We start from the raw sequence: 15,727 nt of genomic DNA on the forward strand, positions 1-15,727 counted from the left end.
CTATTCTTCTGAAACAAGAAAAATTGCTAATGAAATCCACATCACTGTCGCTTTCGTTTTATCTTTCGTTGTTTTCTTCATTTCTCGTTCGTTCTTTTGAATTTGTTGTATTTTCTTTATTAATTTGTGCTCTTTCTGATTTGTCTTCTGGCAAACTGTCCGATTTTTCATAACGTTGAGTAGTTTTTCTAGTGCTGTAGAAATTGATAAGATTTGATTGATTGCATTCATACAGAAATTCATCATCCTTTTCTTCCTCCTCCGCCAAAATCAACCCAAACAAATCTTGTTCTTCAAAATCATCGGTTTCATATCGTTCATCAACTCCTTTTGCATTTTCCTATAAATTTGAACAAAGCGTTGATATGAAACAATATAATTCTTGAAGCTTTGAATTTGAAAACTCGACATTTTGAGTTTTTGCGCAGTTTGTTGCATCAGAAGCAGTGAAAGCTGAAACAGAAACGGTCTCACTTAATTCCTCAATTGCTTTTTCAGAGTTTTCAAAAGCTTTTTGCAGTATTTCTGTAGAAAGAAATGAAATGTCTTGTAATAAATGATCCGATAAAGTTTTAATATTAGGATTTTGTATTGACAGAAATGGTGTTGAATCATGGAAAATGGAAAACGTGGGGAATAAGGAAATATTTGTGGAGGATGGGGAAGAAGAAGATAATGATAAAGATAAAGAAGACGATGACGATGATGATGACGAAGATGACGACGAATAAGAAGAATGAACAGATAAGTTTTGAATCTGACACATTGATTCAAATGAGTCTTTGCTGCAAGAACGTGATCGAGATTCACTTGATTTTTTGGACACGTAAATTATTGTTTCTGAAACTTAATAAAATAAAATTTTCGAGATAAAAGAAAAATATGAATAGTTTTATAATAATATTTGTTTTTTGAATATATCCAAACGTTCTCTCAGGTAACAAGTGAATTTGTTGGTTCGATGTTTATTTGATCCTGTTGGAGTTATTGCGTAAGTTGTTGCAAGTAATTGCCCAGAAAAATTACAAAGTGGATAGTTATATAACAGAATGACTATATCTGTCAATGCATAATGCCATTCTCCACTCTGGAAATATTCATATATTGAAAAAGAATAAAACAAATTCATTGCTTGAATAACAACAGGAAAGGCATCTCCAAGTTTATAGATTCTTTTTCAAAAATCAGATGCATCGAATAAAGTGGATACAGCAACAATTCAGAAAGTGCAATTTCAAATATTTCTTTGTCTGAAAGCATTTTCGTTTTGCTTATTATTGATTGATTCTGCCTTATAAAGAAACAAATATTATACAAACACAGCCATCTTGTAGCAATAAATGTTGGGCATCTTTTTTTCAAACTGTTTCTGAAATTTGATAAATGTGCTTGCTGACTGAATTTAATAATCAATTCCTTCATTTGCTTCAGTTTTGCATTTTCCGAAAAAGCGTGACTGACAACCAAATTGATTAAATGATTAAGACATCTGACAAAAATTGGTCTTGGATAATTATATGCACGTGATGAACCACACAATTCCGTCCAATCATTTGTTGATATTCTATTCAAAGCCAAAACTTGTGGTTTCAGTCCATCCGAGCACAAAGCTCTGACAGAACATCTATAAGCACTCAACTCGGTCATTATTTCTGTTCCCAAATTGTAATAATCGGATTCTGATCCACAGCCTTTGTACAACTTCCAAAAGATAGGTTTTGATAATTGATCCATTGTTGTTACGCCAACTGCAGTTTAGCTTCCTCCCCCAACAACTCCTCCGTCAATTACAACTCCAAGGGGATTGTTCGAAATTATAGAAACTGCTTTTTCAATTTTCTTTGAATTCGTTTTATGAAGCAGTCTACTCACATTTCTCTCTGTTAAGCGATGGAAAATATCTTCTCTGCTCATGTGTGGATTCGCTTGTGATGACTTTATTAATGCTGTAATAAAATCATTGAATTCATTTGTTACAACTGATAGAAAAGAAATATTGCTTAGGGCAACGATATTGATGAAAGATTCAGTGAGCTCTCCTTTCAATGTTGTTTCAGAACAGCTATTGTCAAACTTCGAATTAACTGACCGTGTTGATAAATTGGACTTCTGTGAAAAGAACAATGATATCTGATTATTCTGAATTAAATTACATTTGTGATTATAAATCATAAAGTAGTCCTTTCGACCTGTCACTCCACAAGCAACACCATCTTTCTCACATGGACACATGAAAAGTCTGTTCAAATCCTTTTTCGAAGTTCTGTTTTTATTCAAAGGAGTGAATGCAATAAACAATTCGCGATCAACGACGTCGAGAGTAGGTTTGGAAATGATTAATTCTTCCTGCATTGGATGATAATAACTTATGAAAAAATTAAATATTAGTTCCAAATTAATTTGAAGAAAAATCTTTTAATTCAAACAGTTTGTGTACTCATTGGATTCTATTTTTTTCAGTTTTATCCACTCGCGTCTGTGTGATTTGAGCATTTTCTCAGTTTCTTTATACATCTCGAACTTTTTTGATCAAGAAGAATAAAAAAGTGTTATTGAAAATACAAAAAAAATAAAAATAAAAATAAAAACTATTAACAAACTATTTCTGGGTTTTTTAATGAAGAAAAAAATATTTGTGAGGCATCCATGAATAACAAATAAAGAAATTTTGCTGAATGCCTTATTGACAAGAATTACGTCAGTGACAGGCAGTGACGCGAAGGCCTTAGTATTTATACCATTAAAAATTGATCACGACACAACCCATTGTTCATACAAAAATTGAAAATGAACATTTGGGACAAAGTATTTGACTTCAGGCATTTTCATTGAAAAATTTTGCATCTTTGATGAACTTTTTGTGATCAAAAAATATGAAACAAATGGATTTATTTTTTGTAATTCGTTTGAGGTCACAAAACTTTTAGTTATTTCATCAATGATGTTTGTTCGCATTAATGAAAATCTAATTTGTTTTGAAATCAAGTTAAGATTGAAAATGGTGTGATTGAAACAATTTTTTCTAGCAGAGTGCATAAAAAACTTTAAAGTCCATTTTTTCCCCCATTTATAAAAAAGAAAAAAATTTAAAAAACCCTCTAAATAATGAAAGATGAATTACAAAAAAATAACAATTATTCTTTGCATGTCTTGTTTTTTATTTTTTAATATTTTTTTATAAGTATATGCAATTTTTTCAGTCACGTCATGTCACTCCTAAAATGTTCACGTCAGAAGGCATGTGACGCAGATGTTTATATGCATTTCCAGTTATTTAACGTTGGCTACAAGCTTGTATTAAGCCGTAGCCAGCTCCACAAAAAAAAAGGTGGGGGTTAAAATAAAGGTCAGAGAAAAAGTGTAACCCTATTCCAATTCAATATCCTCCTCCTTTGCTTTTCGGTTTTCAAACGCACCATTGGAACCTTTTCCTGATTACTATCGTTAGAAACCATGGAACTTTTCAAATCTCAAACTTTTTCAAAAAATTCATATTTTTCAACAAAGTTTAAAAATTAAATTATGATAATTCATGCATTTACACATCAGTATATAACATATATAATCATGTGCAAATTTTTATTTATAGTGCTGTATTTATGAAGAAATAAATAATTTTTATTTTTGGAAATCTGACTTTTGAAGAATTTTTCTGTTTTAATAAAACGATTCAGTTCATCTTTTATATATAAAACTTATTTTTATTTTATTGTTAACTGTTCTGGTTATTTTTCTTATTCGGCAATTTGCTCTTTCCAACGGAATGAAAAGCTGTCATTTTGAAAAATGCTTTTTTTTCAAAGAACACAAATGATTGAAAATATACTTGAAATAAATTGAGAAACTGAGATCAATAAAAGAAAATATTGTGGGAATGCATACTTTTCCATTTAAAGAGCAGAGAACTTTTATTTGTGAGAAAAACCGCAATCTCAAACAACTCATTATTAATGGAGTGAGCTCTGCATTATGGGCTCAGCCGATAATAAAACTTGAAAGGTTACAATTATGTTGGAAGGACCTGTATAAAAACTGATCGAGATATTCCTTCCATGTGGTTATTCTGGCTGTATAGGAATTGCACATTTCATCTCCATTCCAACTTCAGGTGCACACAACTTCCAATTCCCAGCAATATGGGTGATTATTTTTGATATCATAAAAAATTCCTACATTTGATCGAAAAATTTTTTCATTAAGGGTGGGATTGATAAAAAAATTTTTTTGCAAAATAATACGAAAATATTACTTAATTCATTATTATAATTAATTATTTGTTGATTTTTTATGTTACCAATTGTTTTTATTTCATATTTTGAAAAAAATATTATAAATAATTCAAAAAATATCAAAACTTAAAAAAACCAAAGCTTTCTGGAAAAATGAACATGATAACAATAATTGCGAAAAAATAGTGAAGAAATTTTAATTCGCAAAAATTTGTTATATAATGTGATTGAAATTGAAAAAAAATAAGATTGGTTGAAATCGATAAATATTAATAGAAATCATCAATTTTTGACAATTAATAATTTTCATAGTTGATTCACCCACGTTCGCTTCTCTTTCAATTGTTTTGTAATCATCCTCTTTTGAAAAATGCAAAATTATTGTTTCTTGTCAATTTCACGCTTATCATCCAGAAACTCCTTTTTCCAAGAATTAGATATTCAATTTCCATCCCCATCTCTCAACCATGTGCACTTTCCATATGAATTCAATTTTTCAATCGGATGGTCGGCCTAAGCAATGAGCTATTCTGCTTTCATTCGTTTTTATTCATTTCGACCTCCTGCCCTGAAAATGAAACACAAAAACAGTCAACAGGCAAATATTCATATAAAGAAAAATGAATAAAGACAAAACTGCCCATCGTCTGTTTTTTGTCAAACACACTCATTTCCGTAGCCATCATCATTCCAAAGATAAATCAATCTTTTCATTTAAGCTTCAGAATGGTTGAAATGCAGCATGGAATGCATCTCCACAAAATACATCGTGTATCTCACTGGAGGGTCTTTTCAGCCCGTACACATTGTGGTGGCTGTCCAGAGGTGTTTTTTCTGGTTTTGTCATGATCATCTTCTCTAATAATATTCTCAACCACCAAAAGAAGTATTTGAGGTTTATCTCATCAACGCCATGCACATGAGGGATATGGGGCAGAGAAGAGATAGAAGAGAATTATTTGTGGGAAGGGGAGGAAGTTGAGTGTTTTTTGGAATGTTAATATTTCAAGAGGGGTTTTTGAATGAACAAAATTTGGAGACAAAGGGGTGAGGAAGGAACAGGCAGAGATTTATAGAAGAAAATGTAGAAAATATATAGAGAAGTGGCTGAGGACGATGAAGAAGGTGATTATTGTTGACTGGAGAAATGGAATTTGAAAAAAAGGAAAAGAGGGCAAAGGCGGGAAAGAAAAAGAAAATTGAGAAGTGTTTAAATGGAAGGAGGGATATTTTTTAATGAGAGGAGAAGATATTTTGGAAGATACTGCGAAAGATGAAGAAAAGGAAGGGAATTGATATTTTCTGAGTGTTTTGTGAGCTGAATGGAAGAGGAAAATGGAAAGGAATGGAAATTGAGAATAATTAACATTTTCAATTTCTGAGTGAAGGGCAGAACATTTTCAAAAAGAAAGTCAACGAACTGCGGATATCATTTTTCATCAAATAATTTCAGTCAGCCTTTCACAAATATTGCGATTACGATTGTGTCACCATATATGAAATCAACTCATTGAATAAAACATTTGGTCCAATCAACGACTTCAAACAAATTATTTTCTACTTCTTGAATTTCGTTCGACTGATTTCACATTTTTCAATTGCTTCATCTTCTTTGCCTTCTTCACATTCATCTCTGTTGATCCTCTCACTTCCGTCTGGGTCATAGAATCGAACCAATCATAGATTATCTTGTCTTTCTTCTGAAGTTCATGAAAGCTATTGGAATATGAGAGTCTGTTTCTATGATACTCACGAATCATTTTTTGGAGAGCTATTCGGATCACAATATTCGTTTTCTGCGTAATCAAATAGCGTCATTGCGTGCTTGAAAAGATATTTTTTATTATCAAAAATGTTAAAGGACATCCATTTTGACTATTATTTTGTGTTTGTGTGTGCGCTTGCTGTTTGAACTTGTGTCCAGATGAATTTGAAAGCATGTGCTTTTTCATTTTGTTCTGAATTGGAAGGACGTTTCAAACTTATTCTTGGGATTTTCGACAATTACCCCGTGGACAGAGAAAATTTGGAGTGGTTTGCGTTTTTGTCATTTTATTTTAATTGATATTTTTGTCAACTCGTTTGTTATTTCTGTTGCTATTTTCTGCATTTCTGGGGTGCTTAACAAACAACATACTTTTCACTTCATCAACACAGGCTTCAATCATTTGTTGGGCGTGTTCTTTCTGGCATCTTCAGCCTTGCAGGTACTCGGCATGCTGTGTCATCGGCCTCTTTGCAACCGATCGGATCAGAGGCGCCAGCGATCCCCATTGCATAGCGAGAAAGGCGGTTTATTAAGTCGTTGGGGAAGCAGCAGAAAACACACGCAGCCAACGATCCACGCTTTCCTGCACAAATTCCTGTAGAGTTACCACTCCCTTTTGCAGCATGCACTCCTCCCCTTCCATCTGCACAGCCTCGCTCTGATTGCATGGGCAGCTCATTGATTGGGCAAGACAAGACGGACATTTCTCTTTCAGCAGCCAGAGATGGAACATCTGGCTCTGTTCAGATCCCGCAGATTCCTCTGTCTTCAAACAGATCGTCCTGTTCCTCTTCCTCACCTTCTTCGAATTCTTCTTCTCCCTCTTCTTCTCCCTCTTCTTCTTCTTCTTCTTCACATCCTCCTCCTTTTTCATTATTCTCTTCATCATCATCACCACCAACAATGCATTCTGCAGCTTCGCTGAATGTGCATTTGAACTGCTTTCCTCTTCTGCAGTGGCGCATTCCGCTCTGCTTCAGATTTTCGTACAGCTTCAGCGCTCCGGCTGTACTGAACAGCGTGAATGAGGTGAATGGGCATCGAATGAGAAATGGCGGTGGAAGAGGGAAGGAGCTTCAAGGCACATTGTATTCATCTGCTCGCTTTATGATACTGCCAAGAAGCGAAGAGAGAGAAGTTCAAGTTCAAATGGAAGAGGCAAAGAAGGCGGATTTCAGGAGCAAGTTAAGCTCAGAGCAGAGGAAAGGAAGACAGCAGGAAGAGCCAAAGGCGAAGACGAAGAAGAAGGAGAAAGACGAGTTTTGCACATCACAAATTGATGCATTCGACACAAGGCTTCCACAGGCAGTAACAGAAAGGAGGAGGAGGGACAGGTGAAGAGAAGAAGGAGGTGATGATAAAGATGAACAACAGCAGGTGTATTGCTTGCTCGACAGCACACTCAAAACATCACAGCCTCCTCAGCATTTGCTTCTCCTCCTTTTTCTCCCTTGCCACACACATAGTTGTCTTCCCCTTCTGTTCTTGTTGGAACTCCTCCAAAACCACTCTCTCCTTCATCTCCAGTCACATGTACCTCTTCACTCACGCAGAAGTCCTTCGACATGTCTTGCCCAAGCTCTGCGTCTTTATCGAACATGTCTTCTTCATTTTCTTCTTCTCTTTCTCCTTTTCATTTTATTTCTTTCTTCTCGCAGACACCGCTTGTGAATGTGCCAATCCCTTATGAGATTCTCAGGAAGAGCAGATTGGACAAGGCTGGTATGTTTGGGAGAAGCAGCGCGTCATTCATGAGGGATGTGCTGAGCTGCAGATGATGGTATTGAACCACACAGCTTATGTGGTTGGATTGAAAATTCTTGTGGGCAGTGAGAAGGAAGTGAAGGGAGAGAAGGTAGAGACAGAAGAAGACCCAGAAATGATGTCTTTCATGAAAGAGGATGAAAGCAACAAAAAGGAGGAATAAGCCTGTGAAGATTTTGACCATAATTTGATTTGACTTTCTGCCTGAATTCAGGACTCAAAGAAGGATTCAGCAGTTGATTATCGAAACGCCATCCACTTTCTCAACATATGCATCTGCAAGCACATCAAGTTCATTCTTTTCTTTATCATTTTCAACTTTATCATCATCATCATCTTCTTCTTCTTTTTCTTTCTGGAATTCGAAATCAACATCTTCCTCCTCCTCTTCTTTTTCCTCTTCCTCTTCCTCTTCTTCTTCATCCTCCTTTCATCACCTCATCGCTCACGCAGCGGCCAATGAACTTAATGTGAAGGCAAATTAGTTTTAAGAGGAGATTAACAAGCAATCAGAGCTATCGAGGTTTGCAACGAGAAGAATTTCACAGAAAGTGCTGGAGAGAAATCAAGCAACTTCAGAGACATGTTCAAAAGGAGGATTTTGAAGAAGCTGAGTTGAAATGTGAAAAATATGAGTTCGAATCAGTTTTATTCATTGATTATAGATTTCCTCGTATTTCATTCAGTGTTTGATGAAGCAACTGAATCGAAAAGAAAGGACTGATATTTTGTTATGATATTTCAGTTGAAGTCAAAAATAATGTGAAGAAAACCAATATCTTTCATGATTTAAAAGTTATTTAATCTATTAATTGTAACAATCTTTTTAACAAACTTTTTCAATAAAGTTTTTCAAAGTATTCTTTATTTATTTGGATAGTTTAGTGAGTTGAGAAACTTGATATCTATCTTTAATAGTTTTATTTTTTTATTTTTCTCATTCTTTTTTCTTGATCAATAAATACATTTTTCGCTGAAAACATAAAAAGGTATGTTTTTTTAAATATGAACAAAACAAACAATGTTGTGATTATATAAGCCATGTTCTTCTCAAAAATCGATATTTTATAGATGATCTTAAGTTCTACAATTATATTTATTATTTCATTTTTTGATCTTTTTTTATGATGTCAAAATAAACACCCATATTGGCGATCTCCTCAACTACCTCAAAAACCTCATCATCAATCAGTTCATCTTGCACATCTCACTCACAAAAACAACCACGATTTGAAGCAGCCAAATTCTGCTTTGCGGAAAACTTGCAGAGTCCAGCATTTGCGTATCATGTTGATCAAGGAGGTCTATTTCAGACATTGCAAGATTTTGAATCCTTGTCTATCCCCACCTTCCTTCCATCTACGATCCATACACATTCACAATTTCAAAGTTGGTTATCCTATGCTTTCGATGAAGGAACGTGCAACTCTGTGTCCTTATAGTCACCTGCTTTGAAAGCGATGTTGATGGCAACACGCAATTAAACAGAAAAAGCACAAAAAATCCAGTGAGATGCAATGATGCTTACAGTCGCAGCTCTCCGAGCTGCACGCCACATGCGCATCCAAGCCAAATTCGGTTTCAAGGAAGCCAAAACACTTCAGGAAGAAAAGGATGATCCGTTACTGACAACAGATAAGCTGGAGAGGATAAAACCAATTTTGCAGGCCAGAACAGAGCGGAGACATGTGAGCGCTGTTTCACATTTGTCACAAAGAACAAGGAGAATTGGTTCATGGAGAACTAGATCAACAAGCTCGGGAACTTGAAGATCAACACGTTCAGCCTCAAGAAGCAATTTTTTTCGGAGAAAGTTGGTGTCCGCACCCAAGCCTTTGCAGAGGAATGGAAGAAGATCGGAGTGTCAAACTGGATATCAGACGGGTTAAGACCGTTTTGGATGGGGAGAGCTGCAAGAGACAAGTTGAACCAGGAAAAGAAGAAAGGCAGAATCTTCCTGTGCTGCAGAGAGGAGAAAGAGGCTTGTTTAGAATGAATTCAAGAAGGACTCAAGACAGACATTTAAATGCAGTTAGAAGAAGGAGATGTCTGTTGCTTTAACAACAAATTTTTCTGCTCGAAGAAGACAGGGATATTCCGTTTGATCCTCGATTGCTGTCCACTCAATGCCGCACTGAAAAATATGCATTTCAAAATGGAAGACCATTGCACTGTGGAGAGGTTGATCCGGAAGGAAGATTTCACAACCTTGCTTGATATTTCTCAGGCTTATTTCCTGATTCAAATTCACAAGGATTTCACCTCATTCGTTGCATTCAAGTTCGACAAAAGATACTACGGGTTCAAGAGCATGCCCTTCGGATTCAAAGACGCACCGCGAATTTTCACAAAAGTCATGAGAAAAGTTTCGCAAGAAATCCGAAGAAGATGGAAGGCGAGGTGAATTTTATCCTTGGACGATGTCCTATTACTGGATTTAGATCAAGTCAAGCTGAAGACTGCAACTCAAGAAATTGTCGAGTGGTTTCAAAAGGAGGGGCTAATCATCAACACTGTGAAGAGCGAGTTTAGTCCCAAGAAGAACTTCAATTATTTCGGATGGATATGGAAAACGAGTTGTATGATTGTCTCAGTGGAACAGCAGAGACGCAGGGAACTGAGGAAAGAGTGTATAAAATGGATGAAGAGAGTGAGGAAGAACAGCTTTGCAAAGACGAGAGACTTCGCTTCATTCATAGGTCAGCTCAGCACTGCATAGTTCGCGTAAAAAAACTCCTCTTTATTCATGAACAAAATGTACCATTTATTGAACAAGGAGGTCAAGAAAGATGGTTGGGAAGGAGCGGTTTTCTTGAACAACAGCATAAAAAGACAATTGGACTTCTGAATTCAAAGGCTCAAGGAGAATTTCATCAGAGAACTGGTGGACTTCTCGAAGCCCGACGCCATATTAACGACAGATGCTTCCCCTTGGGCTTGCGGAGCAACCTTGGCAGTTGGAGGAGAGAGATTTAACTTTCACAAACAGTTCAGCAACATCACAAGGCTCCAAACATCCAATTTCAAGGAGTTCCTTGCAGTTTTATTGGCTCTCAACAATTTTTCATTACAAATCACTCGCAACCATGTGTGCAAGATCCTTCTCCGGTCCGACAACACCAGTGTAGTATTCAACATCAACAGGTGGGGTGCGGGAACCAACCTCCTGCAGTTATTGAGAAAGATCAAGGCCACATGTCAGTCGATGAAATTGACGATGACAGCAATCCACATTCCAGGGGAGAAAAACACAACCGCAGACGCATTGTCCAGGTTGGAGGCCGCAGGAGATTATATGATAAGGAGTCAATGTCTGAAGGAAGCGGAGAGGGCTCTCGGAGTGACAGCAGAGATAGACGGCTTCGCAAACGAAGGAAACAGGAGGAAGGAGATATAGTATGGTCCAGGAAGTCCGTTCGCTCAAGATGGTCTCATCGCAGATTGTACAATAAACACAACGCCCATTCCTCCCCCGATTCAGTTGATTCTTCCGAGTCTCAAGAAAACAAAAGCAGAGAAAGCGAATGCGATTATTCTATTTCAGGCATGGAAGAATTAGAAATGCAGCAACTTACTGGAAGAGATGATACCTCAATATCACATTTGGAGCTCCTCGAAAACGGTTTTCATCCCTGGAGCAAATTTGATGAGAGCCAGTTCATCACTGCCTCCCAGTGGATACATGGTAGTGACACTTTCCTGTGAAGAAAAGAGAGAGAAGAACGGTGGTGTGAAAGCCTTAGGCTCTGCGGAGTCCCAGATAGGATCATTTTCGTGATGAATGAGAGCATGTCCAAGATCACATGAACACCATACTCCATTGGTTTTGCTCACGTTTGCAGAGAATGGGAAGAGTTGAAACTGAGGCAATTCCAGAAATATTTCGATTAATGGTCATTGAATTCGACTTATTGCCTTTTCTCCTTGAGAGACTAAGTTGGAAAATATTCCTGCCTGTGTGCTTCAAGGTCAGCGATTTCACTCTTTTCCAAGAAGATATATGGTAAGAACTTGAGAAAGGTGAGTTAAATTAGTACAATATTCCGATTGTTTTAATTTTCTCAAACCCATAGAAAGTCGTACACAAAGAAGTGGAGCCCAGACATTGTGCTGTTCTATTATTAAAACCACTGAATGAACGAATATCTTACCTTTTTTGAACTCACGGTGAAGTATGTTTTGTTAGTGATGCTGTTCACCCCCTGTGGATTTCATGAGCTCGAGCAGAAATCAATGACCAGCTTTTTATTTTGAAATAACGCAATCTGTTTGTTTGCAATATTCAAGACTTCCAGATCCAGTGAAAACATCACAGTTCCATTCCTCGAGGAGCGGAACAAGTGAATATTCCAAACAACAGCCACTAGCGCCTTTAAGGATTGAGTAAAAGCAACACACGAAATAAGAAATACGTTCCTCCTCAATACTTCGCACCAAACACAACTAACCTCAAAGTTAATAACAACGCTTCCTTGAATGGGAATGCTAAAAGCTAAGGTAACTGAGGAAAAACGACCATTCACATAAAAGCACACATCGATATCCAAACTATTGTCAAGTGAGATCCCGGAGGATCTTATCGCAAAGCAAGTGTGCTCATCAATAACTACTCATACTCCGTCCAGATCATGCTATAAATCGAACCTGGCAAACCGAATGGCCCGCGTGCTCCTTGCCCCAGAGGAAAATAGTTCACGATGGGAAGAAGACACAATTATTGAGATAATCTATTTTTCCAAGCAAATAAATAGAATTTCATTTTCAACGACACAGAGAACAACTACCATAATGTTTGGTCTACCACCAATTTATCTATCAAATCTCTCGAATATATCAACAATACCATTCACCTTCATAAGCACTGCCTTCAATTCCTCCTCCACAACAAACGATCCTCGTGACTAAGACAGTTCAAACAGTTATATTTCCTTCGAGCGTTGAAGAACCAGAGGATAAGGAGACTGGAGAGAAGAAAGAATTAGGATCAGAGAAGACCGAAAAAGGATCCGAGACTCAGTGGACAATTAAATGCATCAAGACAAACAAAAACAATGATTTGCCTAATAACGAACACTCTTTTAATAAAGAGGTGTTGAATATAACAGTTTTTCGTTCAGAATATAAATTTTATGAACTTTGATTTCGGGAGAAAAATATATCAACAACGCCTCTTTTCCCCACAAAAGCGTAGCTCATCCCACAGCTTCATGCTTCTTGTTTTCGAGAAATAAAACCTCACAAAACTGATAATGTCAAATAATTCCCTCGATATTTAAGCTTGGACCTTCTAATCACAATTAATAACCAGGAATAACGCATGAGATAAAAGAGGAAATAGAATGACGAAGAGAAAAATTGAGTCAATATGGCACAGATATGATTGGAGAAATATACAAGCCAAACCAAAGACGAAGCCGCACCAGAATAATACAAATAACATATGCAGTTAGCCATATCGAGAACAGATGCTGATAGCCGCGTGCGATTTCCAATGCCTAAATCGAGCGCCATTCACCAAATGCCAAAACAACGTCCCAAGCCAAGCCTGAGGCTATTACCGAGTGCAACAACGCCTCAGTATACCATTAGGCAAATTGCAAGATTATCGTTTTATAATTATAACTCTTCATCCATTGGAACACATCACTTTTGTATGGGCTGAGCCCATAATGCAGAGCTCACTCTCTTAACAAAGAGGTGTAGTAGATAGATTTTTCTCAGCGAATTATTTTGAATCCCGCATTTCGATAAATACAGAGTTATTTGGAATTTAAGAAAAATAATATCAACTGAATAAATGCATCTATATGCATTACCTGTTTTTTAATGGGGGTATATGAGGGAGTTAAAAGCCTCCCGTTGAATTTTAATCGATAACAGATTGATTCGAATGAATTAAATTCAATAAAAATATGCATTTCATGTACAAAAAACTTAATTTCAATGAAAATTGATATTAACTTCTATAAATTAAATAAATTGGCTTAATGATCATAACACAAAAAATAAAAAAGGAAAAAGGAAGTTGCAAGGAAATCTACTGAGGGTCAGCTGAAGCTGCGTGAGGCTATGCTATCATTCAAATATCGGCAATTTCGGAATCCTCTGGAGCGAATGGCGCATATTGTTAACGATGGGGCTGTGCGTATGGTGGATGCATACAACAGCAAAAAATAAAGCAAAATTCGTATCAAGCGTGCGGTGAAGGCTGTTAGGCAAGGAAGATTGGTTTCAAAAATTATTAGTCCAGCAATTGTCGATGAAGAAAAAGAGCAAACAGTGCTGGTTGAAATAAAATTCGAATCACTGTCTGGAGCTAGCCTAATTATCAAAAAAATGCGTGAACTGGTTTGTATAAATATCCTTTGAAATGCATTAATTAATAAGAATAAGATCGAAAATGTTATTAATGATTTGAAGCCAGAAAACACTCCAGATGTAATAGTTTCTTCATCAGTTGCCTACGATTTCATCAAGATACCCCTATCTGAAGACTTCAAAGTGAAAATTGTTGATGCAAACAGACTTGCGGTATCATGCCAACAAGTTCAAAAGCCCAGGGATGATATGCTCAATGGATTACATCAGAACAACAGTTACAACAACGCACTGATTTTCAACGTGGACGAGTCTTCACTCAGAGTTCCCGATAGCTCCAATCGGAATGTTGTTCATCCGGCAAGTGCAAAACCATGTTTCGCTAAATCTGCTGCGCGAATGTCGAATTCTACACTGATTGCGGTGGTCGCAGCTGATGGACAATCAGTTCCTCCACTTATTTTGTTGCCGAATCTCAAACTCCCTGATGACCTGAAGCCTCTTCAGTCTTCAAATCATGAGATTTGGGAGAACAAATGCAGATGGATTGAATCTTCGAAGTGAAGGAAGAAGACATTGACAATTCTTCTCCATTCGATCAAAGAAAGAAGACATTGCATGTTATTGAACGAATTATACTGCTTGCTTTTGATCGACTCCCACATTTCTCGAGCAGATCCAACAATCTGGCTAGAGTTCAAAAAAGAAAATGTGGATGTTGTGACATTCGTCCCTCGCAGCACACACATCTTCCGTCCAACGGACCGAGGCGTATTTGCTGTTTTGAAGTCTAAGATGAGTTTACAGTGCGAAGCACCTTCGTCATTGTCTTCAGCAGCAAAGAGAACAGCTCCAGTGGAAGCTTCAAAACAATCAATTCATTCTGAGTTATCACCTTCACCTTTTTGAAGAGCTTTCAAAAGCATCAGTATGCTCAAGGACTCATCTGGGCCAGTTCTGATGAAGCTTCCTCTATCATCGACTTATTTTCTTCCTTCACATAAAATTCGATTTGACTTTAACGGCGAAGAAATAACAGAAGAAAAGGTACTAAAAGAGTGAGATGATTATTTGAAAAAGAAAAGCGAAATGGAAAATGAAAAAGAAAACATTTCTGATGAAGAAAATGATGACACAATGAATTTCACAAAAAAGCTGAAAAGAAAATTCAAAACACTTCTAAATGAGAACGACGTTGAGAAAGAATCATCTTATGAAATTGAAAGAGGAACGGAAAAAAGAATAATTTTTAACAATTTTGATTCGAGTTTTGTAATTTATTTTTCGTATGTTTATTTGCATTATTAATCATTAAATGTTAATAACTAATTTTAATTTTCATTTAATATTAGAATATATTTTAACTTTCTATTATTTGTTATCCCTTGTGGTTGAAATTGAATTAATGAAACTTTCATATTTTTTAGCTCATTTCATTGAAACCTTGGCATATCACAACATTAAGTTCTATTCAGTCACTCGTTTTTTTAAGATTTTTTGTGATAAAAAAATTTAAAAAAATATTATTAAACATGCAAGGGATGAATTTTTCATTCTTGCTTTTCTTATTTTTCAACGAAAAAAATAAAAATTTCAAAAAATTATAGCTATGACCAAATTGATTTCGAAAAATTTTAATAGAAAATTT

The 15,727-nt window shown here is 36.2% G+C and overlaps 4 protein-coding genes across 4 annotated transcripts; all 4 read left to right on the forward strand.

The window, feature by feature from the left end:
* Window positions 1–6,663: 6,663 nt before the first annotated feature.
* On the forward strand, window positions 6,664–7,335 carry MONOS_9481 (uncharacterized protein; the record flags this gene model as incomplete). Its single annotated transcript, XM_067879986.1, has 1 exon — window positions 6,664–7,335. The coding sequence occupies one exon, from the start codon at window positions 6,664–6,666 to the stop codon at window positions 7,333–7,335; it is 672 nt and encodes a 223-aa protein (XP_067732955.1).
* Window positions 7,336–9,278: 1,943 nt separating this feature from the next.
* On the forward strand, window positions 9,279–9,530 carry MONOS_9482 (uncharacterized protein; the record flags this gene model as incomplete). The annotated part of the gene is made up of 1 exon (XM_067879987.1): window positions 9,279–9,530. The coding sequence occupies one exon, from the start codon at window positions 9,279–9,281 to the stop codon at window positions 9,528–9,530; it is 252 nt and encodes an 83-aa protein (XP_067732956.1).
* Window positions 9,531–10,326: 796 nt separating this feature from the next.
* MONOS_9483 (uncharacterized protein) lies at window positions 10,327–11,466 on the forward strand (the record flags this gene model as incomplete). Its single annotated transcript, XM_067879988.1, has 2 exons — window positions 10,327–10,717; window positions 10,859–11,466. 2 exons carry the CDS (start codon window positions 10,327–10,329, stop codon window positions 11,464–11,466), a joined length of 999 nt encoding a protein of 332 aa, XP_067732957.1.
* Window positions 11,467–14,097: 2,631 nt separating this feature from the next.
* Window positions 14,098–14,643, forward strand: MONOS_9484 (uncharacterized protein; the record flags this gene model as incomplete). The annotated part of the gene is made up of 2 exons (XM_067879989.1): window positions 14,098–14,109; window positions 14,182–14,643. 2 exons carry the CDS (start codon window positions 14,098–14,100, stop codon window positions 14,641–14,643), a joined length of 474 nt encoding a protein of 157 aa, XP_067732958.1.
* Window positions 14,644–15,727: the final 1,084 nt, after the last annotated feature.

The sequence above is a fragment of the Monocercomonoides exilis genome (assembly GCF_001643675.1).
Source record: "Monocercomonoides exilis strain PA203 chromosome Unknown scaffold8-1962414, whole genome shotgun sequence".
Taxonomy (NCBI): domain Eukaryota; phylum Preaxostyla; order Oxymonadida; family Polymastigidae; genus Monocercomonoides; species Monocercomonoides exilis.